Source organism: Zosterops lateralis, assembly GCF_965231275.1.
Source record: "Zosterops lateralis genome assembly, chromosome: 7".
Classification (NCBI taxonomy): Eukaryota; Metazoa; Chordata; class Aves; order Passeriformes; family Zosteropidae; genus Zosterops; species Zosterops lateralis.
In genome coordinates, this window is record NC_139767.1 from 23166133 (window position 1) to 23191396 (window position 25264).

Consider the following 25264-nt stretch of genomic DNA (forward strand, 5'->3'; position numbering starts at 1 on the left):
AGCCAGCCTGGAGCCCAAGGGACAATGAATTGTCTTTTAGGAGCGGCTTTTTTTCAGAAACGCTCTGGATTTGCAGTACTGGCCTTGCCAGGCCCTGGTCAGGAGGGCTCTGGACCAGCAGCTGGATAGAGGGGCAACTAACAGAAAAACGGACCAGAGAGACAAGAGCTGTGTTGTGCACTTCACAGAGGATATTCACAAACCAGTGAGACCACTGTCCGTTAAAAAAAACAGACACTTTTAGCAGTGTAGAACCCCAATGTCCTGCCCAAAGGAATTGCCCTTCTGGGACACCTCCACGCTGACCCACAAGGAAGGGGATTCACACCAGGAGCCTTGGTAGCTTACAGCAATCCCAACATGAGGCACACACTGGTGAGCACAGCTGGTGCAGTAGCACCCAAGTCTGGGGAGCAGCAAGAGCCAGATTCCCTCCCTTGCTGTGAGGCTGGCAGCTCTGACTCTCCAAAACCAAGTGTAGGAGAGGTAGAGGTGAACAGAGACCTGGCCTGTGCAGGTGGGCAGCTTCATAGCATCCCCAGGATGATCAAATCTTTGTCCCAGTCCTCTCAGCATCACAAGGGAAAGCTGGCCCCCGGTCACAGCAGGCTGGACCTTATGTTTGAAGTGGCTCCTTCAGGGTCCGTCTTGTAAAGCATGAAGTGGCCTTGCACCTGGGCAGGGCTGATCTGTTTGGAGACGGCCAGCGCCTGCTCTGCGAACCGCTGGGCTGCAGCCGGGGGCTGCTCGGGATAGAAGCGCTGGAACATGCAGGCGAGCTGCTGGTGGGAGCAATGGCCCACGTACTGCTTCAGATCCACACGGCCAGGACGCACCAGGGCTGGGTCCAGCCTGTCAAGAGACAAAGGGTGAGGCTGGAAAACCTGATCAAAGCATCTGTTCAGGGTGGGTCCTGCAGGAAGCCCCTATCCACATTAGCACAACCGCTGTACTTTCTGCAAAGTGCCATGCACTGTGAGATGGTAAAGGAGGGAAACAGGTACATCCCTGGGAAGATTGAGGGGGGAAATTGGCCCACAATGAAAGGAGAGAGCTGGGGAAGGACTGACTCCAAAGGAGGACAAGAATGTCCTGAGAAGCAGCTCTGCCCACCTCTGTCCTATGAGCAACCTCTGAACAAACCTCTAGGCCAGCTCGGTCTGGAGTGAACCAAACCTGCCACAGCACAGCAGCTGTCCAGGCACCGTGAGCCCAGGCTGCATCCCACCAACCCAATGGGCTGCACATGGGGCCAGCGCTTCGCTCACAGCATGGACACAACCCCAAAACTTGCAGTTCCCCACGGGCAGGAAGGTGGCACCACTCCTGAAGGACACAATCATGTTCTGAGCAGCAAGTAGGCATCTGAGACTCCAGCAAAAGGGATCCTGATCAGCAAAGGATTTGCATCCCAAGGGAGTATGTGGGAAATCTGAACCTCCCAGTCTAAATAAATAAAGCCCAGTGAAAAGGAGCAAGGTTTTCCTGTGCTACCCACCCCACTCCCTCCCAGGGGCAGCTCTGACCTCTCCACATAGTTGGTGGTCATGAAGACAATCCTGGCTTCTGTGGAGGCCACACCATCCAGCGCATTGAGGAGACCACTGAAGGTCAGGCGCCCCATGCCTTGGTACACAGCCGGGTCTGTGAACAGAGGTGTCTGAGATTGTAGCCATTGGCCACTAACCCTGCACAGGCTTGCAGGCCACCTTCCTATCACCTGAGGCTTATGCCAAGCTCCCCACTCACTCCTTGCTTGGAGGCTGACTCTCTGCCTGGCTGGCGGCATATTCACCTCCCCTGCTCACATACACCCAGATAACACAGAGAAGGAAAGCCACTTTCTCCCTCACCCTGAAAGTAGCTGGGCAGGAGAACTTTTGCCTGAAGATAAAGGATCCAAAATCCCTTTTACAGTCTAGCCAAAGCTGGACAAGTTCCAGTTTGGGCCCTGAGGCCTGAGCGATTCCCCCACTCCTGCTCTCTGCTGGTGCAGTTGAGCAGCCCAGAGTCCAAACATTTTCCTAGTACAGCCACAGAACCTCCCTCCTGCTGCTCCCTCCCCCAGGAACAGGGGCAGTGCTCACTCTCAGCAGCAAGGTCCCGGCTGACGAAGGCAGCGTCCACATCCTCCAGCAGGATGATGCTCTGCTGTGGTGCTACACTCAGGAGGTGATTGAGCCGGTCATCAGAGAGACTGTGGTCACTGAGGCTCAGCAGGCAGATACTGTACTCCAGTTCCCCAGCCAGGGCTGTGCTGGAAAGGACACGAACCACAACGGTGAATCACAGTGGGAAAGCCTGCAGTCAAGGAAAAATCAGATTTCTCCCCTTAGCAGTAAGGGAGAGGGCAGAGGAGTCCTTTCTCAGCAAGGAAAGGGGGGAAGGTCTGAGGGGCAGGCAGAAGCCCCTGTTCAGCCCACCCAAACCATGTAGCACTGTGCAAAGTAAGGACACAAAGGGCTTGTCACCCTGACCTGTCAGAGTGTCAGCAACACAACTGCGTACAATAGGGACCACACGTAAGGTGCAGCCCACTCCTGTATTCCAAACCCAAACACATCCACGCCCTCTCATCCAAGACTGCTGTGGCCCAGAGCAGGGAGCTGACAATACTCACATGAAACTGCTTTTCCCACATCCAGGAGGACCATAAAGCAGGTAGCCTCTTCGGTAGGGGATCCCTAAGAAGACAATGTTCTTTTAGGAAAACCACCTGAATTGCTCTGTGCTCCCTTCCTCCAAGCTGTGGTGCTGTGCTGAGCATGCAAAGAGGATACACCTGGGGAAGGTAAGCAGCAGGGAAAAATGTCTCCACAGCCAATTCTGGAGAGGACCACGTGCATCCTGCCCCACCTCACATCATACAGAGCACAGCACACCAGAGCCTTGCCTCTTTCACTGTACCACTTGGGGTTGTTGATGAACTCCTTCACGTCCTGAACCAGCCTGTCTGACACACCTTCCTCCAGCACCACGGAGCTGAGGGGCCGGCGGCGGCGGGGGAAGCCGAACTGACGCCACTCTGCTCCCACGGCCGTGTACATGATGGTCCTCCCCTCCTGCTGCTGCAGCGCCAGCTCCCGGGCTGCAGAGAGAGGCACAGGGGACAGCTGACAGGGAAGAGGGTCTCCTGTGAAGCCCTGGGCATCTCCAGGGAGTAGGCTGTTCCCGGCAGGACTCCACACAGTTCCCCTACAGACCTTCCTGAAGGATATTGAAGAAGATCTCCCTGTCAGTGCCCAGTGCAGTGAAGGTGACAGACTCCCAGGGCGTCCCTGTGTTCAGGTCAAGCATCTGCGTTTCCCGGCTGCGCTCGACACGAATCCACTTCCTGCGGTACCTGGGAAGACAGGGGGGTGGACTGTGATCCAGCACCACTCAGGTGCGCCTCATCTGGTTTATGCATCAAGAACACTCATCTCATGTGCAGAAGTCATTTCACACTGCTGAGTACAGGCAGCTCTTGCTACTCTTCATCTCCTGCCCCAACCCAGACCCAGAGAGGAGGCAGGATCCTCTCCACTGCCTCTACAGGCCCCCCAGTTTGCCAAAGTGAGGCTCAATCCCCAAACTGCTTTCCCCTACCCTCCCTTACCAGATGAAATGATTCCCAAGGCTGGGGACAAAGTCGAACTTGGTGCTGACACGCCCACTTTCATGCTGCAGGTATGAGGTCTCAACACTGAGGTGCTGCGTGTGCTTGGCGTGGTGGGAGACCCAGTTCAGCAGCCATTGGTAGCTCTTATCCTTGCAGGGCACCTCCAAGGTGATCATATAGTGGCGCCTGAAAGCCACCAGCCCAAATTGGGCCCCCTTACGAGCTGCTGCCAGGACGGTGCCCACTCCAACGAGGCCAAACCCAGCCCCAAAATATGGGTTGTCCTTCAGTGCTAATACAAAGTCAGAAAAGGGCATTGTGGGAGGTTAGGCAGCTCCTTTCCACAGCATTATTTCTGCACTCCGGCAACAAACCTGTGAGGAAAGACTGAATGGGAGCAAGGAACAAAACAGATCACCCACAGTTCCCTCCCTTTTATCAGGGCCAAGCCTCAAGGTGAAGGACTGCCTGGCACATTTGGATATCCCACATCTGTGCTTATTACCAAGTGTTCCTGTTGGCTGCAGGAACCTTCTCCCTTTCTGGGTGAGCCAAGCAGGAGGGGGCCAGGAGGCCCCTGAAGAAGCACGGAGCATCTGTTGCTTTCTTCAGTCAAGACAACAAGGCCAAATTTTTACACGGTTTTATTCTTTGAACAGCCAGAAATCATGAGTACTGCAATTATTTAATGTTTATCATTTGAAAAAGCTGAAGCACATCCCTAGGCTGAGCCAAGAGCCGGGTCTTTGGGCACACGACGGTGACAGAAGGCGCACTTCCGTCTGGATTACAGCCGCATGCTCCGGGGGCCTGAAGCTTCTCCACCTCCCTCAGCACGTCCGTCATGTACTGGGAACCAGGGGGAGCCTTCCCCGCCAGACACACAGACACGCTCTGCTCTCTCAGGTACAGAATTCCGTGTACACCAGAATAAGGCGTGACCTTCCTCCTTACCAGGGCACAGCGTCCCGTGGGCAGGGTCCCGCAGCCCCCCCTGCAGGAACCCCACCCTCCCCTGCAAAAGACCCGGATCCACACCGGCCTTCCCGCTGCAGAGGCCCAGCCCCGGCCACCCCGCGGAGGATCTCGCACCTCTCTCGCCCCCGCCCCAGCCGGTGCCGCCACCGCCGCTCACCTGCACCGCGCCGCTTCCGCTCCCGCCCGCGCCGCTTCCGGCCGCACCATAGAGCGGCGCCGGGGGCCGGGCAGAGCGGCTGCGCGACAGGCACAAAGGGCGGCGCTCTCGCCGCCCGGCACCACCACCGAGATGTGCCGGGGCAGGGGGACCTGGGACGGCGGGGACAGCCCGGGCTGAGGGGGCTTTGGTGACAGCCCTGGGTAAGGGGCGAGAGGCTGGGGGCACCCAGAGACAGCTCGGGTGAGGAGTGAGGGGCTGGGAGGGCCGGAAACAGCCTGGGGCGAGCGGCTGGGGGTGCCGGGGACAGCCCGGAGTGAAAGGCGAGGGACTGGGGGGGAGCCTGGCCCGGCGGGACTCGTGGGGCACCTGCTGGCTGGAGACTGGGCAAAGCTCTGAGGGTGGGCTCGGGGATCGGCCCAGCTGGACCCAGGGAGTGAGCCTTGGGTGTTGGGCTCAGGGAGAAGGCACAGGTGTCCTTGCACTCTTGTCTGTCTTGTGACAGAGGGCTTGCCAGTGGCCTGCCTGGGGCACAGCAGAAAGGAGTCAGCACTGAAATACGCTGCCTCGAGGCTGGCATCACAGGCTGTTCCCTAAAATCTTCTTGGGCTCTGGGATGCCCCTCATTTAAAGTGCTTTCTTCTGTTTCAGATTGAGAGGTCATCCTGACTGGCCCAGTGCCAAGGCAGTGCCCGGTAGCAATGAGCACAGCAGTGACTGTATCAGAGGGTGCCAGCAGGGAGATGGAGACCCTGTGCTCAGAGCTGCTCCTGCCCACACCAGGAGTGGTGGGAGCCATGGGAAGCTCTGGTGTGGCCAGCACTGGTCTGGCTGGGACAGCCCCGCTGGCTGCCAGCCAGGACTTGCTGCTGGCAGAGGCCTCAATGCCTGGGGCAGGGGCTCACGCTGAAGGAAGCAATGTGGAAATATTCATCGAGGCAGTGGCTGGCAATGTGACACTGAGCAACACAGCCAGTGCCACAGGTATGGGGTGCAGGGAGTACAGAATGGGCCCCACTACAGTCAGCAGAGCTAGAGAGGTCTGGCCAGGGTCCCTGTCCTAGGTGTCCTTGGATCTCTGACCCTTCATCATGAGTCTGGTGCTGCCATTGAGCACAGACCTGTCACTAGCTGGGTGTGTGGATGGGGAGAGTGGCTGTGGGATGCAACTGTGGGAGTTGCATGCTGTGTGAGGGGGTCACTCCAGGCTGTCAGTAGGGACCAGGCAGAGATTTCCACCTGAATTGCTATCTCCCAGCATGCTTCTCATGTGGGTCCTGTGTGGGCACATCCTAACAGAAATGGGGCCAGGCCAGCCTCTCATCTCTGCATGCTTCAAAAGTGCAAAGGGACAGCAATGGTTATCATGGCCACCTGGGTGGTGGTATTCCCCCTCTTATGGGGATGTAGTTCCCAAAATGTAATTTGTGGCAAGAGGGATTTATTCTCCTTGTCCAGAGCTGGAACTGAACCACCAGTCTCAAGCTCTGGGCCTGAAGCTCCTTCTAACACTCATCCCTTGCTCTCTGCAGAGGTTCTGGTCAAAGTGGTGGAGCTGTACTTCTGCGAGAGGTGTGGCCAGAGCTTCTCAGAGGCCTCCCTGCTGTCCCAGCACCAGTGCCTGCTGCTGCCCCCCACAGAGCACCTGGATCTCCCAGGGACACTGTTGGCTTCTGCCAGCGAGGGCCAGAGTGACCCCAGGGGCTCAGAGTTGCCTGGAGCCAGCACACAGGAAGGCTCTGCTCCTGAGTGCCTGCTGTGCCCCATCTGCCAAGAGGTGTTTCTGCAGCCTGGCCAACTCAAGGAACACTTCAAGACCCACCGTACCCCGTCAGGAGCCCTGTCCTGTCCCGAGAGGGGCTGTCACTTCACCACAGAGGACCGCAAGCAGCTGCGCAGTCACTTGCGCCACCTGCATGGGGCCTCCCCCGTGGCCTGCGCCTGCCGGGCCTGCCCACTGCTCTTCCCCAGCCGCCAGGCCATGGAGCAGCACCACCGGACACACTTCCCCTTCCACTGTGGCCACTGCGACTTCATCACAGCCAATGCCAAGCTCTTCTGGCAGCACAGGAGGGGTCACACCACAGAGTCCCCTTCTGACATGCCCACAGCAGGCGATCTTCCCGGTTCACACCCCCACAGCCTTGACCAGTGCTGCATCCTGCCGTCGGGTATGGCTGGATGGGGGGTTGGGGGCTGTGCATGCTGCAGAGGCTGGCTGTGTCTGTGCATCCCAGTTACAGCTGGAGGAGTGGGGGGTGAAGCTGGAGGGCTGGGAACCCTGCATTCGTGCCTCCCTGCAGCACAGTTTGCGGCCTCCATCTGAGCCAGGTGGTTTTTCTGCATGCGTGTGGGTGTGTGAGGGTGGCTTCCTCTTGCATGATGATCTTTTGTCTTTCCCCACTGAAGCAGCATCAGAAGGGCAGGAGGAGCCAGGTAATTGCCACCCTGGCTGGAAAGCCAGCACAGCAGAAGCCAGGTCAGCAAAGCTTGCAGGTACTGGGAGCAGCTCCTTGAAGGGACAGAAAGCATCAGCTGGAGAAGAGGACTCGTACAGCAGTGGGGATGAGTCACCAGAGGAGGATGGTGAGAGCCTCTGCAAAGCCAAGGCCAAAGAGGATGGGAAGGCAGCTCCCAAAAAGCTTGGAGTGCCACAGGCACAGCACTTCAAAGGTAGGATGCAGGGGCTTACTGGGAGCTGCTCAGGCTTTGTGAACAAGCACCACATCCTCAGGGCTGGCAGGGAAAGGTGGCCCAGGTTGGTGGGTGACCTCACATCTCCTGCATGTATCAGTGTACTTGTTCCCTCAACCTCTGCCCAAGCAAATATGACCCTCCTTTTCCTGTTCACACAAGATTCCAGGTTTAGACAAAGGTCTGCCTGGCTTTGGGGACCAGGGGCACATGGGCAGGCCTGATGTAACCTGTGCTTTGCCAGTGTTGAGTTGGAAAGAGCTCACCTGAAGTATGCTGGTGGCTTGGGGTGGGGACAGTCCCTCTGAGTAGGTGGCAGCTGTGTGACTGCACATGTGTATAAACCTTCACCCTGGCACAACTGGATCAGGGACAGAACATCTGCCTGTGCTCTCCATCTTTTCCCTATTAACTGCTCCCCCTCCTTTGTTCCCCCAGGGGATGTTGTAGAAGGCTCTGAGTATCTCTACAAAACCCACATGTGCCCCGAATGCAAACGGTGTTTCAAAAAGCGGACCCACCTGGTAGAGCACCTCCACCTGCACTTCCCTGACCCCAGCCTGCAATGCCCCAACTGCCACAAGTACTTCACTAGCAAAAGCAAGCTGAAAATCCACATGATGCGGGAGACAGGCGAGAAGGCTCATCGCTGCCCACTCTGCCATTACAGCTCAGTGGAGAAGAATGCCCTGAACCGCCACATGGCCAGCATGCACGAGGACATCTCCAACTTCTACTCCGATGTTTACTCCTGCCCCGTCTGTGAGGAGAAGTTTCGGCTCAGCCAGGCCCTCAAGGAGCACTTGAAAACTCACAAAGCTGAACCCAAGAGGCTGAGCTGCTTCCACGGGGACTGCAACTACTGCGCAGAGGACCGGAAGGAGTTTGTCCGTCACCTCAAGGATGCTCATGGCATCAAGGCAGTGGAGTGCAAGTACCATGCCTGCTCACTGCTCTTCGGCACGGCCGAGGCTATGGAGGCTCACCGGAAAACCCACTACGCCTTCCACTGCCAGCAGTGTGACTTCATCTGCTCCAACAAGCACGTTTTCCGCAAGCACAAGAAGCAGGGGCACCCAGGCAGCGAGCAGCTCCAGTGCAGCTTCTGCCCCTATGCCACTTTCAACCCTGTGGAGTTTCACGACCACGTGGGCAAGATGCACGCCAATGAGAAGATCCACAAGTGCACTGAGTGTGCCTTCGCCACAGCGCACAAGCGGGTGCTCATCCGGCACATGCTGTTGCACACTGGTGGGTGTCCTCTTTAAGGGTCCCAAAAGCTGAGCTGGGATGGGGAAGGTGTCTTGTCCTGCCTCCGAGTGGGAGGGCTGGGTCAGGGTTCCTGGGTCCCACCACCAGCTTTGCTAGGCCAGGATCACGTGGCTGAAGTTGTTGCATGCTTCCTGCTGAGCTGGTTTCCCTGCCATGTTGCTTTATCTGGCTGTTATGCTGAAGGCATTTGTGTGTTGCATGTAGGAGAGAAACCTCACAAGTGTGAGCTCTGCGACTTCACGTGCCGGGATGTGAGCTACCTGTCCAAGCACATGCTGACCCACTCCAATGACAAGAACTTCATGTGCACCGAGTGCGGGTACATCACCAAGTGGAAGCATTACCTGAATGTCCACATGCGCAAGCACACTGGAGATCTCAGGTAAGACCCCCTGTCCCATTGGCCTGGCAGCATAGTCAGGGCTCCCCAAATCCTGCTCCAGGGGTCTGCTTCTGGCTGCATTGTGTGCCAGACTTTCTCATGCTTGCCCTGCCCTTTCTGATACATAAGAAATTTGGGGTTTGAACTTGCAGCATGGTGCTGGGGCAACAATGCTATTTTTGGTGTTTCTATGCCACCAAGGAGATGTATTACCTCAGAGGTGCAATTTTGAGCTTGGGTTCATTGCTCTGCTGATGCTTGTGGGTCAAGACCTGTTCAGGACTGCCAAATTATCACCTCCTTTGGGTCTAGCCTGCCTCCAGGAATGTTGAAAGTGCTGTTGGCATGCACACGTGAGAGTGTGTCTGACACAGTCACTGTACAGAATACTCAGGAAATCTATCCCCAGTCCCCAGGCTGCAGGTGTAAAGCACCAGCAGTGCCTAGGGCTGCAGCAGGGAGGAGTTGCCTATGGTAAGAGCTGTCTGGATAGCAAAGGTCAGATCTGGCAAACCGAACACTACCCCTTCCCTATTTCTCTGAGATGGGGAAGGAGAGCTCAGCGTGCCTGATGAAGCTCAGCCTGACCCAATTCCTCGTGCTGTCTGACGGATTCTGCTTGTCCCTGCAGGTACCAATGTAACCAGTGCTCGTACCGGTGTCACCGTGCTGACCAGCTGAGCAGCCACAAGCTGCGGCACCAGGGTAAGAGTCTGATCTGTGAGGTGTGTGGCTTCGCCTGCAAGCGCAAGTACGAGCTGCAGAAGCATATGCAGGCAAAGCACTCACAGAACTACCAGGTGCCTATCTTCCAGTGCCAGTACTGCACCTACCAGACCAAGTACAAGCAGGCGCTGCTGAACCATGAGAACTGCAAGCACACCAAGCAGAAGGAGTTTCGCTGTGCCCTCTGTTCATACTGCACCTTCAGTAACACCAGCCTCTTCTTCCATAAGCGCAAGATTCATGGCTATGTTCCTGGTGACAAGGACTGGCTGGAAAATTATGCCAGCAAGGAGCTGGAGATCAGCTCATCTGAGGCACTCTTTGGCTATGAGCTGGGTGCAGCCCTGCATGTAGATGCCAGTTCCCCCCTCACTGGCAAGGAGCAGTGGGTGAAGGAGAAGTCATCCCAGGTGGAGTCCCAGGGAGAAGAGGGCTACCAGCAAGTGTTCGTGGTGCCCCTCCTTGAGCAGGGTGCCGCTCCACCAGAGAGCAGCAGTGAGGCAGAGAGAGGCTTGGGCGAGGGGGAGCAGAGCTGTCCTATTGCTGGCAGTGCCCTGGAAGATGACTGTGTGCAAGGAAATGCTGCCACAGGCTCTACTGAGCTCACTGTTTCTGAAGATGTGGCAGAGAGCTGCACCTTGCACTTGGAAGCACTGAATGTCTCATCTGATCCTCTTCTGGAGAAGTTGACTGGGGAAGCCTGTGTCACCCAACCAGAAAGTGTGGAAATGCTGTCCTGCAAGGAGCCTCCCGTAGCCTATGAGATGCTGGGCTCCCAGGATGGCCTTGGCTTGGAGGACAGTGGCAATACTCTCGAAGACATCCCCGAATTTGAGGAAGAGGTAGATGTACAGGAAGACAAGGTGGTGAAGGGCAGTGTAGTGTCAGGAGACAACCAGGGAAAAGACATCCTAAAGAAGGACATGGACAATCTTCAGGGGTCATGCTCAGACCACCACAAGGGGGTGGCAGACACTGAGGTGAGAGAGACCAGCCAGGCTAAGCTGCCAGAGGCCTGGCTCAGCATGCCGAAGACACCTGAACAGGGCCACCACCCGCCTGTCCCAGAGGATGTGCCCACCTCTGGTGACAATGCCAGGGGTGGCTCGGAGTCAGTTCTGAAGGCTCTACGGAAGCAGGACAAGGAGCAGGCAGAGACACTGGTGCTGGAGGGCAGGGTGCAGATGCTGGTGGTGCAGTCAGAGAGCCAGGTCTTTAAGTGTGAGAAGTGCTCGTACATCACGCGGAAGGAGAAATCCATGTCCCTGCACTCCAAAGCCAGCTGCCAGAGTCGCCGGACCCCACTTGTGTGCCAAGAGTGTGGTGCCAGCTTTAAGCAGCAGAGGGGACTCAACACTCACCTCCTAAAAAAGTGCCCAGTTCTCCTGAAGAACAACAAGATCCTCAAACCAACCAATCAGGAGGCACCTGGAGCTTGCCAACCTGCTGACCAGCCCGGTGATAATGGTACAGAAACAGCAGAGAGTAAGAAGGGAGGCTCAGAGGAGTCTGGGCATGCTGAGAGCCCTTGGGAAGCTGAATTGCTACCTGATAAAACACAAGAAGCAGGCATTCCTTTAGCTGGGGCACAGACATCAGGCTGTCATGCCTCTGAGAAATCCCTGCTGGGTGACAGCACAGAGGTGGCAGAAGAGCCTCCCCAGCAAGGGGGTGGGACTGAGCCAGGTGGAGCTGCTGGTGCCTCCCAGCCTGGGAAACCCTCAGAGAAATACCGACTGGAGGGAGGGAAGCTGCACTGCAATGCCTGCTCCTTTGTGTGCTCCCGTGTCATCACCATCACATCCCATGTGGAAGATGGCTGCCGGAACCTGGAGCAGTTCTGGTGCTCCCTGTGCCCTGAGGCTTTCCGCTCCCGGCGGGCCCTCAAGAGCCACTGTGCTGAAAAGCACATCATGCATCCCAAGGAGGATGAAGCCCAAAGGACCGAACTCCCTGAGGGGGACCCACTCAGCGTTGAGAAAGACCAGCCCAGCAAGCTCCCACTGGATGCAGCCCCACCAAAAGCCACCCTGCCCAAGAGGAGACGTTTCTCCTGCCCCACCTGCCCCTTCACCTGCCACCAGGAACGGGCCATGAAGACTCACAAGAAGAGGGGCTGCGTGACCCTGGGTGAGTTTCGCTGCACCTCCTGCCCCTTCACCTCCAAGGTGGCCAAAGCCCTGCGGCTGCACCGCAGGCTGCACCGCAAGCATTACAGCAAGCGGCCACAGCTGCAGTGCCGCCAGTGCGAGTTCACCTGCAAGCAGGCCCGGTGCCTGCGGCAGCACATCCGCATCAAGCACGAGGGGGTGAAGCCACACAAGTGCCGCTACTGTGAGTTCAGCACTACGCGACGCTACCGCCTGGAGGCCCACCAGTCTCTGCACACCGGCGTGGGGCGCATCGCCTGTGGCATCTGCAGCCAGACCTTCGGCACCAACTCCAAGCTGCGCATCCACCGCCTGCGGGTGCATGAGAAGACACCCACCCACTTCTGCCCACTCTGCGACTACAGCAGCTACCTGCAGAATGACATCACCCGCCATGTCAACAGCTGCCACCACGGCGAGCTCAACTTCGGCTGCTCCCGCTGTGAGGCTCGCTTCAGTTCTGAGACGGCCCTCAAGCAGCACGTCCTGCGACGGCATGAGGAGAAGGTCTCCTACAGCTGCCCACGCTGCGACTTCATGTGTCACAGTGAGACCACGCTCAAGTGCCACGTGCAGAAGCAGCACCCACACCTGGAGTGCAGCACCTGCAAGGAGACCTTCGCCACCCGGGAGGCACTGGAGGAGCACAAGACGCAGCATTTCAGCCACCGCTGTGAGCTGTGCAGCTTTGCAGCCAAGGAGCGGCAGCAGCTGGTGCGGCATTACATGGAGAGCCACGAGCCGGCTGCCTCACAGGACAAGCCCCTGCACTGCCCTTTCTGTGACTTTGCCTGCCGGCACCAGCTTGTGTTTGACCAGCACATGAAGGGCCATGGGGGCACCCGCGTGTACAAGTGCTCAGACTGTGAGTACACCACCAAGAACAGGCAAAAGATCACGTGGCACATCCGCATCCACACCGGTGAGAAGCCCTACAAGTGCCATCTCTGTAAATATGCCTGCGCTGACCCCTCACGTCTCAAGGTAAGGGCTCTGCTTTGGAATGTATCCTACTGCATCTACATTGCTTGAGGGGCATCCAGCCACCGGGATTTGGGGAAGAATTCCCAAGGGGAGGTTTCATCCTCAGTGTTCAGCGGCTCATACTGAACAGAAATAGGAGGCAAGCAGATAAAAGTCATGTCAGTACAATACATCTCTTCTCTGCTGTTGCAGTTTAAGGGCAAGGGAGACTTTTAACAAAGCAAGAAGGTGGCAGGAGTCTAAGTTCACTTTTCCTGCCCAGATCTCTGGCTTTCTCTGGGTGCAGCCTTACACTATTCAAAGCCAAGTTTGGCTGCTTGCTGGCTTCAGCATACTCTGTGGTGCCAGTTAGACAGGGTGCAGGGGACGCTCCAGCTTTCTTGCAAGCAGAGCATGACCCTGCCCTCATTGCTGTAGGTGATTAGCATCCTGATGCATTTGGGCTTTTCCTAGAACAGGAAATGTGTGGATGGTGGAGGCATAGGGTAATGGAGGGAAAAATAGTCTGGTTTTGCTAAAAGAAGTATTGACATTTTAATGGCCAGGCTGAGCTGGAGCTCCCTGGGGCCACCTGGGATAGGCCGTGCAATGTGCTCAGCTCTGTTGGGCTGGGTTTTTAACTTGACTCTGCCTTAAATACCAGACTGGGGAGCAAAGCCTATCCCATCCACAGGCTGGGACAGAGCAGCTCAGCAGTACAGGCATCTCATCCTGATGGTGGTATGGATCCCCCTTGCCCATAGGCTGGCAAGCAAGCACACAGCTCTCCTTACCCCTTGCTGCTGGATGTGTCAGAGCTATCTTTGAGCCTCTCACTGCCCCCACAAAGCCCTGCAGATCCCCAGGACAGGGGACATGGTCTCATCCTGACCCTATTCTCCTGCCCAGTATCACATGCGGATCCACAAGGAGGAGAGGAAATACCTCTGCCCTGACTGCGGCTACAAATGCAAGTGGGTGAACCAGCTCAAGTACCACATGACAAAGCACACAGGTGAGTGCTGCCCACTGAGAACAAGCTGTCAAGCACTGTGGAGGGTGTTGGGGCTGCTCCATGCTTCTTTTTCTGCCAGTGGCCCAGCTGGAGATGGAGGAGGACATTTAGAGGGCAGCACATTATCCTGTGCTAATGGGATGGAGGTGGTGCTCTCGGGAGGGAAGTTTAGGTGGCACAGAATCCCAGGCACTATTTGGTGCCTTGGAAATGGGGATCTTGGTGTGCCTGCTAACAAAATGGGACGTAGGGGGAAGTCCCTGGGGACGGATGCTCTGTTACAGGGATGGTGAGACCTGTGGAGTGGAGAGCACTGTGCCCCCATCCCGGTGCCATCCCCTTCCCTGTTGCCACAGGCCTGAAGCCATACCGCTGTGATGAGTGCGAGTACTGCACCAACCGCGCAGATGCCCTCCGGGTGCACAAGGAGACGCGGCACCAGGAGGCCCGTTCCTTCATCTGTGAGCAGTGTGGCAAGGCCTTCAAGACCCGCTTTCTCCTCAAGACTCACCTGAAGAAGCACAGCGAGGAGAAGCCCTATGTGTGCAATGCCTGTGGGCGGGCTTTCCGCTGGGCAGCCGGCCTGCGCCACCACTACCTGACCCACACCAACGAGCACCCCTTCTTCTGCCGCTACTGCCCCTACAAGGCCAAGCAGAAGTTCCAGGTCATCAAGCACATCCAGCGGCATCACCCTGAGCACAGGGCTGTTGACCCCAGCCAGGGGGTGGGAAAGGACCCCAGCGCACACACCGTCCACCTTCACACCGTGCAGCGGGAGAGCCAGGCCAAGGGGCCCCCCAGGGTGCTGCAAGAAGGAGGGTGCCCTGCAGAGAAGGATGGCACACCACAGTGAAGCTGAATCCCTACTGCTTTAAGGCACTGGTGGCACAGGCCTGCTGCAGAAATGTATGTGTGTGTACAGGCATATATGTATATGGGTTGTAAAATACACAACTGTATAAAAGGAATTGCTCAGTTCCTTTCCATACTGTTTCTTTGTGCTGCTTGGAACTCCTGTGTGAACAGTGGGCCAGGTGCCCATGGAGAAAGAGCAAAAACCCAAGCTCAGCTTCCTATTTCTCCCCAGCACCCAGACCCAAATCTGTCTGTCACTGAACAATTTATTAAGTTGCTTACACAGAAAGGATGGGATAAAGGTTAATTTGGGGCTGTAGGGGCCAAGGGATGTGATGGGGCTCTGCAGGGTTAGGGGGCAGTGAGGACCAACTCTACTCCCAGCAATGCCCAGCCCTGGGGTTTGCTTGGCTCCAGCCTTGCTCCCCTGACTGGGGGGGACCAGCCCCTGCAGCAGAGCTGGGCCACACACCATTTCTCCTCCTCACAGTCTGTGCTCTGACTGTGGGCCAGGGCAGGGTGCCTGTGGAGGGTGCAGGGAGCTGCACTGGCAGAGACCCCACGCTCATGCATAGGGAGCAGCATCCTGAACCTGGAAAGGGGAGGTCAGTGCTTTTTCCCAGCCCTTGGAGGCTACTGCAAAGGGAGTCACAGCAGCAACAATGACACAGGAATGACAGAAACAGCTCTACAAGAGGGCAAGGTGCTTGGCTCTGTGGCCCCAGCTGCACAGAGCTGGTACTATGGCTTCTATCCAGGTGCTTCTCACCCCATGAGCTCAGTCCAGCTCAGGGCCAGGTGGCTCAGTGATGCGGATGTGGACAAAGAGCGAAGAGGGTGGGATGCTGGTGCCATCCTTTGAGAGGAGATGAATGTGGCGATATCCTGCAGGAAGAACAGCAAGGTTCTGGCTAACTTGTGTCCCACCCTCCTCTCTACTACCCAGCTGAGCCCTAGACATGCTTGCAGGGCTGTCCTGGGCATCCAAAACCACCAGGCAGCTGTGACTCACCGGGTTTGATGTTGGCAAATGCTAGGGTGAACTGACCCACGAAATCATTCCTGGAAGTCTTGTCATAATCCTCCACCACAAAGCGGACAAGGGCCAGCTCAGGCACGTGGATCTGAAACTGCAGTGTCTCATCCCAGCGGGGGTTAAACCCTGGTCAGAGAGAGCAGGTGCTGAGAGAGTGAAGGACAGCAGGGACTGTGCCTGGGCACAGCAGGGTCTGTGGTACTGCTGTGGGTCTCACCATTGTTCTCAATGTACTTGGTCTCCTGGTGTGCCTGGTCTGCAGGGACCCCATAGATCTCCACACGCACCAGTGGGTCAATGATGGCTCCCTCCTTGCTGTTGGCTACTTTGGGCAGCTGCTGCCCACTGATTACCTGCAGGGCCAAATCAACCTCTTCTGACACTACTTGCACACTGCCCAACAATGCCTCCATCTGTCTGGGACCAACAGAGCCCCAGGTCACAGCTTCCCCAGGGTCTCTCCACAACCCTGTACCTGGATTGTCAGGGTGATGGGGCCAGGGCCTTCTCGGCTGCTGGGGTCACTGGGATTGAAGAGAGTCTCCTTGTCCCTCATGAAGGGTGGTTTGAGCACGTAGCCACAGCAGCCATTCTGACTGAAGAGCCCGTCACACAGGTCCATCTCCGTGCCAGCTGTCTGGAAGTTCAAGGCCACTGGAGGGAGGTGGCAGGGAAAAGGATTCAGAACAGCTTGGAGATACCACACTCTTCTTTGAGCTGAAAAACCAGTCTGTCCCATAGCGAGAGAGATGTGGAGTTGCATAGGGGAATAAGGTACTAATGTGTGAACAGTCCCAGGGCAGCACAAGAGCCAGCAACCTGACCTGGCTCGAGGTGGGGTTGTAGCTGGCACTAACATAGGTATTGATGGTGGCATTTAGCACAAGACTCGGGGCATCTCCCTAGCCCACAGCCCTGCTGCACCCCAGCCATACCGATCTGGCACCCCACGTTCCACATCTCCTGGGGGCTGTAGTTGGAAGAGTCAGTCCTCATCCCACTGGGGTAGATGCGTGTCAGCTGCCAGGCATTGTGGCGAACAAACTCATTTCCTAGGGATAGAACATGAGGCTCACTTGTGGGGTCATTCTCTAGCCTGCACAGTCACCCACATGTACTGCCCATCCATCCATCCATCTATCCATCTATCCACCTGTGCACCCACCCACCAATTCTCGTATCTTTCCCTACTGAGGAATCTAGGTGTCCTGCCTTGTTTTCTAAGCCAATAACCTCATCATCTACCAGAGCCAAATCCCACATTACAGACCTACTGGACCCTGTTTCTCCCAGACAGAGAGGGAACCCCAGTGTCTGGAGGCTTTGGTGCTACCCATGAGGAAGCCATCGGCCCTCTCTACTCTGTCCCAGTCACCTGGTGCCACTGTCCCCTTCATCTCACCTTCATCCCGGATGAGCTTCCTGGCCTTGGCTTCAGAGAGGGAGGAGATCTCAGAGGGCCGGGAATGGCTGCGAGCCTCCTGGAAGCCCCGGAAGGGCACATTCTTGCAGTAGATGACACAGTCAGACAATGCTTGTGCCAGAGTCTCCTTGTCCTTCTGCAAGGCAGAGCCATGTTGGGTCCCTCCTGATGGGAGCACCACCCACCAGCACTCACCCAGGCCAAGGGCTGTAGAGCCAGGGCAGGTAAGAGCAGCCAGGGGTATGCTGGTGGGTGGCAGCATCCCTACTATGAGCAGTCTTCCTGACAGGAACAGAGCAGACAGTGGACCTCCAATATGTTGCCACCACAACAAAGAGAGGGCTGGCATAGCCAGGGGCAGAAAAGGCTGTCCTCCCTGCCTGGTGATGTCTCTGCAGTCTCTGTCTCTACTCTATGCAGTAAGATGTCATCTCAGCTCATAGCTGTGTCCAGGGGCTCAGCTTTCCCAGTTGGTCCCCAGCCTGGGCCACTTACCTTTGCCCTCCGCCTCTCCTCTTCTGCCTCTGCCCCGTTGTCATCATCAGACACATCATGGGCCTCATCCCCTGGCCCATCCAGGGTGTCCTCCAGCCGCCCAATCTTCTTGCCCTTCAGCAAAATCTTGTGCTTCAGCTCCTGTAGGGTTGTGGACAGAGAACCACTTTCAGCTATGCAGCACCTCCATGGGCCTTGTCCCCTGGGATCCTGCCCTGCTGGAGGCCAGCATGACCAGCTCCCTTCAGCACTCAGAAGGGGACAAGGTAGAAAGGTTTTGCCTTGCTGTCTGATTCTGCAGGACATGGGGAGACAACCCTGGGGACAGCCTTGGCACTTCTGTGAACATGAGGACACAGTACCCACCCCCAATATCCTCAACCAGTGTTTCTGCTGGTTGGCCTATTCTCAGAACAGCCGATCCATCTCCTTACCACACTCTCAGGCAGGACAGAGATGCCCTCCCCACACAGCTGTGCTCTATCCCTACCTCTGGGGATGGGAGCTGGGTGGGGACATGCCCATCGATGGTAGTGGTGAGGAGCTGTTCCCCCAGGATGTCCTTGAGCTGTTGGACCAGGACCTCCTGCTGCTCCACGCTGCAGTGGTTCTCCAGGGACAGGATCACTGGGTAGTCTGAGGTCTGAGGAGCAATATGCACACCTGGAAATAAACCTTGGTGGGGCTGGTGAGCTCTCACAAGGGCTTCATCCAGGCATGATCAGTGCCAGGATGGAACCCCTTGTCTGTTTATCTCTGAGACCTTCATACCCTCCAATCCCCCAGTATCCCCCACATCCCGTCTCACCCTGCACCCCCAACAGTCCATGTCTGCATGAGCCCCCAACCCCTGGCACAGCACAGTGCAGGCTGCAAGTCAGACCCCTGCAGTGCTATCCCCGAGAATGTGACACAGCCACCCTCTCCCCAGAGTGTGACCAGTCCTGCTGCATCACCAGATGTGTGAGCCTCAGTACCACTCCCCCTCCAGGGACTCCGCCACCACTAGCATGTATCCTCCCCCACCGAGGACCACCCACGACCACCAGCACCTGGGGAAGGGTGCCTTACCTTGAAGGCGTACTTCCCCAGGGTGCTCACCACCTCCCGGAAGGGGATCTTGGAGGTGAAGGTGTGGCCGTGGTACACCATGGGCTCCCCATTTGGCCCGTCCCAGCAATCCACCTCCAGGCACCGGCAGCCCCGTTTCAGAGCCCTGGGGGGGGTTGTCACCCCTGGAACCCTGCACTCAGCCAGGGCACCAGTTCCCTGCCCTCCCCTCTGCCCCTGGGTCTCACTCCTAAGGTACCAAGGGTGGGGATGCTGCTGCATGCAGGGCATGGCCGGAGGAGTGCTGGATCACAGAGGAAAGGAGCTTCTGGGGTTTAGCCTATGGAGCTGCTCAGGACATGACACGGGTGGGAGGGTGTTGGAGGGCAGCTGGAAGGGAGCAGTCCCTTTACCTGATATAGCCCTCAATGCTGCTGTGGCCCCGGATCTGATCCTCTATCAGGTAAGTGTTGTGGGAGGAGGAGATGAAGTAGTGGCAGAGTGGCTGGCTCATGTCCTGCCACAGAGCCCGGTGCTGGGGGTTGAAGATGGAGCCCTCCAGGGAGCAGAGGTACATGAGGAACCCATCAGCACTCAGCACATGGCGAGCCCGGGCTGCAGGCACAGGGGGAGGTTCAGCAACAGCCAGGGACACAGAAGAGACAGAATGGGGGCAAACAGGGCTGATGGTGACTCCCAGAATCCCCAAACTGATGGGCACAGATGCTGCCAGAGTCAAGGGCACAGAAAGATGCTGCAGGGCAGTAACTTTGGAAAGGTGGGCAGTGGACCCCAAAGCTGGTACTTGTACACCATGGGTGGTCAACCTTCTATACCAAAATGGTCCAGGAATAGACCAAATAAAGGGGAACTGCACCCAGATCACACCTTGGTGAGTCTTCCTCTTGTGCCCATTCACATCAGGATGGGGCTGGGAATGCTTCTGCCAGGGAACTGTTCGTCTTTGACCCCTCCTTGCCCCCATGCAGAGCACAGCTGATGTCTGAGCCAGCTCTCACCTGTCTCTGATGGTTCATACTTGTCAATGAGCTCCATGGCCAGCTCTTCTGTGCCCTCATCCTCCAGCTGCTCCTCCCGCAGGAAATCCACCAGCTCCAGCAGTGTCAGCTTCTTTCCATCCTCAGAGAATTCCTGGAAAAGGCTCAGCACCTCCTCACGCTGTGTGAGAGCCTTGTAGAAGAGTACAAATTCTTCCCCTTCCAGCGTTCCTGACTCTGACTTGTCAGCATCCTGTTTGCAAGGGAGCTCCCTCAGCACCCAGATGGGACAAAAACAAGGGTGTCTTGACCACCAAAGTTGCTGTCAGGGGATTCTCCAACCCCAAAAAGAGAGTGCAGAAACCCCACACCAGCGGCAGTGGCAGGCATTGAGCAGTAGGGGAGTGGATGAATGGGCAGATGGAGGGCTGGTTGGGTGGACTGAGGGATGGAAGGGAGGGAGGAGTAAAAAAGCAGATGGCTGGTTAGCTGTGCAGACAGATAAGCAGCTGGAGGACAAATGAATGGGAAGAAGTAAGAGCATGTTAGTTTAACAAATAAACAAATGGGTGTTTTGGTAAACAGATAGTTGGCTGAACAAATGGATGGATGGATGGATGGATGGATGGATGGATGGATGAAAGCGACCAGATCCTTTTGCAACAAGGAGTTGTACAGCTTGTTCCAGCCCCTCCAGTCCCTCTCCAATCCCTCCAGGCTCTCAGGTGCAGTGCTTACCTGAAAGAGCCGTAGGGCATGATCCTCGTTCATGTCCACGTTCATCATCTTCAGGAGACGCTGCACCTCCTTGAAGTTCATGCGCCCATCCTTATTCTTGTCAGCTTTCTGGAACCAGTCACGAATCCATGTGCGGGAAACCAGGGCAGATGTTAAGGGCAGGGACCTTGGCTATGAGAAATTGGGCTGGGTATTATCAGAGGATAGCTTTTCCTTTTCCTATGCCCTGCACTGATGCAGATGGTGAGACCCGGAACAGCTACACACATGCTGGGGTAAGGCTGAAGATGCAGGGCCTAGGTGATGATCAGCAATGGGTGAGGGGGGCAGAGTGATACTCTCAGGAAGGATATTGGTCTATCTTCTCCCTTTGGTCCATGGTGGTGGCCACCTCGATGAGCTGACGCAGGCCCTGTACCCAGCACTGTGCCTCCTCTGCTGAGCCAGCAACGAGGTCCAGGTTGCCGCGACGGCCGTAGAAGACAATGGTGAAGCAGCGCTCAGGGGGGAACTCCTCGGCCACACTCTGCAGCACCTCCGACTGGTGCCCTTCCCGCACTGTCTCCACATCGCTGATGGAGACTGGGGCAGAGGGAGGGGAGGCCTGTCTGTAAGGGAACAAGGACCACAGGGCAAGGGGCACCACCCACAGACATCTATCCTTATAGTCATTCCTTCTTCCACTCCATCCATCCATCCATCGAGCTAGTTATCTATCCATTAACCACTGAGCTATCAAGTCAGCCAGTCATCCATCTGCTCCTCTGTCTGCTTACTCCTGTGCTGGCATTCCAGAGGTTCCATTTGTATCAGCTGCAATTTCTACTCAGCCCTTTTGACGTATAGGTCCTGCTGGGAGCAGGATGTTTCATAGAGGGGTGTAGGTAAGAAGAGATCACACACAAGTATGCAGATCCTTTCTTCAATCCCCCAGCATCCCTAGCAAGCATTGCCCAAGAAGCTCCATAACTTCACATCCCTGTTCACTCTGAAACCTACTGATGGCCTCATGGCCAATACACAGCTGGTACTCACAGGCAGACTCAGTTTTGCCTGTCCTCTTGGACTGGTACCAGATGGTCATGCAGTCCTCCTGCAGCTTGAAGTAACGTTGCTTCTTCCAGCTCTTGGACTTGACTTTGCGCATCAGAGTCCCCTGCTGCATCTGCTCCAGTGTGTCTGTGAGCTGGATGCCTGGGGGCAGCATGGGCTGCATCACTGAGGGCGGGGGTATCCAGGCACTGCACCCTGTTAGTTTGCTTCCTCTCACCTCTGAGATCGCACATGGTCCCTCAATCCATGAGGGAGGAGGGATGAACCAAACTCCCTTCAGCGCAAGAGGTGCACAGGGTAATTCCCCATCAGCCCTTCCCTTGGCTCATCCTTGGCGCACCCTTGGTGCTTCCAAGCCCAAATCCCAATGGCCATGGTGGGGTAGGTGTGCTTCTGAGTGCAACAAAGTGAGCTCAACCCAGAAGCCAGATTTGCCTCAGCATAAATCCAGATGACCCAATGCCCTGCCCTGCACCCATCCTCCGCTGGGGCACTCACGGGCGTTGCACAGTAGCGATGCCATCTCTGCCTTCTCCACGCTGGCAGCTGCAGGGGAGGGAAAAGAGAAGGTGGCTGGGGGAAGCAAGGTCAGACCCTCATGCTGTGCCCAGGTTCCAACGAGTGGGCTCCAGCCATACCCATGTGTGTGTGAGGTGTGTATGCCTCTGCCTGCAGCTGAGTGCACCTGTGTCTGTCTCCTGCTGGGTCATTGTATTCCTTAAGTGTCGAGTTCACACCACCATACTCATGAAATATTAATCTGTGTTACCGGGAAGCCGGAGCTCAAAAGGTGTTGGTGGAAAACAGAAAAACTTGCCAGCGCTACCAACCCACAGACCAGTGGGTACCAGAGCCCTGCTGCTCCCAGGTTGCTGTGCCCACGTAAGAAGCAGCCCCTGAGACCAGGAAAAACTGCTCTGGTAGTGCCCAAGGACACCCTCCACCACTTAGAAAATTACCCGAACCAGCAAATTTGAAAGTAAGGGAGAGGCACAGCTGTGATAGCAAGGAAGGGAACACAGAGCAATGACCCTCAGCTCCTGCAGCTTCTTCTCCCCAGGGAATACCAGCACCCCAGGCAGTGACTGCACCCGCAGCTCTACAGGAAGCACGTGGCAGTGAGTGGGACTATAAATACTACTGGACAATGAGAGTTTGATTAGGCTGTTGAGACTTTAAGTACGCTGACAAATCACTGGATGTGCCTGTCATCCAGGTGGTGGAGTTTGGCTTTGGAGGAGCAGATGCCGCAGCTGGTAGGCTGGGATTTGGGTGCAGGGGGGGACCCAGGGTCCCCGGGAGCAAAGGGCCCTGTGCCAGGGTGCAGGGGTGGCAGCTGTGCCCTAGGTCCCTGACTCAGCACAGCACCAGTGGAGCAGGGCTGGGAATAGCCAGTGCTGTCAGCCTGCAGGCAGCTGCCAAGCCCAACTGCCAGACCCTCGTGGGCTCCCAGGCCAGACAGCAGCCACCCCCTGTTCCGTGAGGCTCAGCAGGGCAGAATAGCACTGGCCAGGGCTGTTCTCCTCTTGCAAGACACCCTAGTCGTGGAGCAAGCTGTGGCTGTTTGGCTGTCTGCAGGGCACATAGGGATCATCTGCCCAGTCTTGGGGATCTCACATGTTGCTGGAGACGTGGAGTTGCTGGGGTGCATCCCAAATGTCTTCCAGTAGTGCCCAGTGCTGGGACTGTGCTTTCCCAACACTGGTCCTTCTTGCAAGGCTCAGACTGCAAGGACTTGCTGAAGTGCCTGTATCCTCCCACATCCAACCTACAGGGCACTGACCCACTGGCCCAGGACTTGGAGTGCCCATATCCAAAAATGGGGGGTAACCTTGTGCTCCTCTAGCACCCTTCAGAGTCAGTGCCCCAATGCTGGCTAGCACAGCTCCAGGAATGCCCCATATCCACTCCCCACAGTGTGCGCTCTCAGCCCCTGCACCCCATGGCGCTCAGGGAATCAGCGGGGACAACCCTGGTCACCCATCTGCCTGCACTCTCCTGCTTTCCAGCAATACCCAGCCTGGCACACCCACTTCACACGGCTATAGCTCCAGATTCTCACCATCTCTGCAGCCCCTGTGCCGCAGCAGATGATGGACATGGGCATGTCCTAAGGAAGCTGGGGTGGAGGAAGAGGCACCAGAACTGGAGAAGCAGGGAGACATGCTGAACTGGCACAAAGATGGGCTCAGTGCCACCAGCAGTTCTGTCCTCTTGGCACCCTGCCATGCACGAGTACAAGGTGGCAGCATGCAAGGGAGCAGCTTGTAGCCCTTGGGCCCATAACCACACTGAGAATTTGGAGCTAAATTTCTCCCCCAGTGCCAGACCTTCCAGGCTCCCAGCACGACCTAAGCATGCCCAGTCCCAACCATGGAGCAGTGCCTTCTCCACAAATGCAGCAAAGAAGGGATGATCCCTTCCAACCCAAGGAAGCACAAAGAAGCACAAGGAAGAGCATGTGGATGCAATGACACATCTGTTCAGCTCTCTCCTGTTGTGCGAGGGATGCCACGAGCCCCTCACAGCCTGGCCCAATGCAGGCCCCCTTGCCCCAGTCTGAATTACATTATTGAGCCAAGCGGGATGAGAGCCAGGGTGTGGAGAAACCCAACCCGAGAGTTTCCCGCAGGGCAGCTGCCTGCTGCCAGAACAGCCCCAGCTACCCCAGCACACTCTGAGCCATTGCAGCGTCTCTCCTGGTGGACAGGCCCTAGCAGAGCTGGAGGGCCAGTGTGTGTGAGCGGTCCCCAGCCACCCCAGGGCAGAGTCGCCTGGCAGAATAAAATGCCACCATACGGGTGACGGTGCCAGAACAGGGAAGGATGACCCCCCCTCACGCCCCTTCAGGCACCCCCCACGCCTCGCTGCCCTGGTGCGCCCACAAACTGCTCCTGTCCTAGAGCTTTGCTCAGCCGGCAGCTGTCAGGGGCAGGACTTGGAGGCGAGGGGACAGACAAGGGGCTCCGGGATGAGGCGGCAAACCCCATGGCATTTGGGGCTCAGAGGATAAATCATACCTCAGGGCAAAGGAGACAAAACCGCTGGCACTTCTGCCCCGCGACACCCCAACCGCGCAGCCGCTCCGGGGCACCGCAGCCCGGGAGAGGGGGTCCCAGAGCCCGGAGGTCGCAACCCCGAACCCACCGTCACCCTCTCCCCTCCGCAGGACGCCCGGTCCGTACCAGCTCTCCGTTGCCGCTCCGCTCCGCTCCGCCGGTGCTCCACCGCCAGCGGCCGCACGGAGCCGGGGCTGCCCGCCCCTCGGCAGCGCCGGGCACCGAGCCCTCCTCCAGCCCCCCGCCCCCGCGGGACGTCCCCGGCCCCTGCACGCCCCGCAGCCGCTGCCTCTCAAGGTCGCTTCGGATTAAGGTCACGCCACTCCCGAGGCGGAGCGGGGGGGCGGGTGAAAAGGCGGTGGAAGGGCCGGCAGGGCTGGGAGCACCCTGCGGCGCCCCTCCTTTGGGGTCGAGCCCCCCATTCTTATCCTCCAGGTGAGCCTGTCTATCCCCAGACCCGCTTGCACCATTGGGGGATCTAAGCTGGGGCAGCCTTAGGGCAGGCCGAGCTGAGGGCAAAGAGTGGGGGGCAAGGACTAAACTTTCGGGTGGGCGATGCTCTAACAGACCTGGAAGCCGGGGGAGCGCGGCAGCGCTTGCAAAGACGCTTCACGGA

The 25264-nt window shown here is 57.1% G+C and overlaps 3 protein-coding genes across 7 annotated transcripts; 1 reads left to right on the forward strand and 2 right to left on the reverse strand.

The window, feature by feature from the left end:
• Positions 1–169: 169 nt before the first annotated feature.
• On the reverse strand, positions 170–4808 carry BCS1L (BCS1 homolog, ubiquinol-cytochrome c reductase complex chaperone). 3 transcript variants are annotated; one of them, XM_083864946.1, is made up of 8 exons: positions 4737–4808; positions 3599–3975; positions 3204–3343; positions 2894–3088; positions 2621–2684; positions 2088–2257; positions 1527–1644; positions 170–852 (listed from the first exon to the last, which is right to left on the reverse strand). In XM_083864946.1, the coding sequence occupies exons 2-8, from the start codon at positions 3916–3918 to the stop codon at positions 600–602; spliced, it is 1260 nt and encodes a 419-aa protein (XP_083721072.1). In that variant the 5' UTR covers positions 3919–3975; positions 4737–4808; the 3' UTR covers positions 170–599. The 3 variants fall into 3 exon arrangements, with proteins under 3 accessions (XP_083721072.1, XP_083721073.1, XP_083721074.1); XM_083864947.1 differs by having other exon boundaries at positions 4694–4738; XM_083864948.1 differs by lacking the exon at positions 4737–4808 and adding an exon at positions 4556–4634.
• Positions 4809–4836: 28 nt separating this feature from the next.
• ZNF142 (zinc finger protein 142) lies at positions 4837–14832 on the forward strand. Of its 2 annotated transcripts, none has more exons than XM_083865115.1 (9): positions 4837–4939; positions 5388–5720; positions 6269–6907; positions 7146–7409; positions 7869–8681; positions 8907–9084; positions 9716–12944; positions 13833–13938; positions 14295–14832. In XM_083865115.1, exons 2-9 carry the CDS (start codon positions 5438–5440, stop codon positions 14792–14794), a joined length of 6012 nt encoding a protein of 2003 aa, XP_083721241.1. In that variant the 5' UTR covers positions 4837–4939; positions 5388–5437; the 3' UTR covers positions 14795–14832. The 2 variants fall into 2 exon arrangements, with proteins under 2 accessions (XP_083721241.1, XP_083721242.1); XM_083865116.1 differs by having other exon boundaries at positions 7149–7409.
• A 272-nt stretch (positions 14833–15104) lies between these two features.
• Positions 15105–24851, reverse strand: PLCD4 (phospholipase C delta 4). Of its 2 annotated transcripts, XM_083864594.1 has the most exons (16): positions 24775–24851; positions 22088–22135; positions 21572–21730; positions 20890–21118; positions 20537–20666; positions 19820–20051; positions 19214–19415; positions 18822–18966; positions 18241–18393; positions 17751–17891; positions 17235–17391; positions 16768–16884; positions 16308–16486; positions 16050–16185; positions 15809–15958; positions 15105–15681 (listed from the first exon to the last, which is right to left on the reverse strand). In XM_083864594.1, exons 2-16 carry the CDS (start codon positions 22110–22112, stop codon positions 15575–15577), a joined length of 2262 nt encoding a protein of 753 aa, XP_083720720.1. In that variant the 5' UTR covers positions 22113–22135; positions 24775–24851; the 3' UTR covers positions 15105–15574. The 2 variants fall into 2 exon arrangements, with proteins under 2 accessions (XP_083720720.1, XP_083720719.1); XM_083864593.1 differs by lacking the exons at positions 20890–21118; positions 21572–21730; positions 22088–22135; positions 24775–24851 and adding an exon at positions 20804–20847 and having other exon boundaries at positions 20537–20702.
• Positions 24852–25264: the final 413 nt, after the last annotated feature.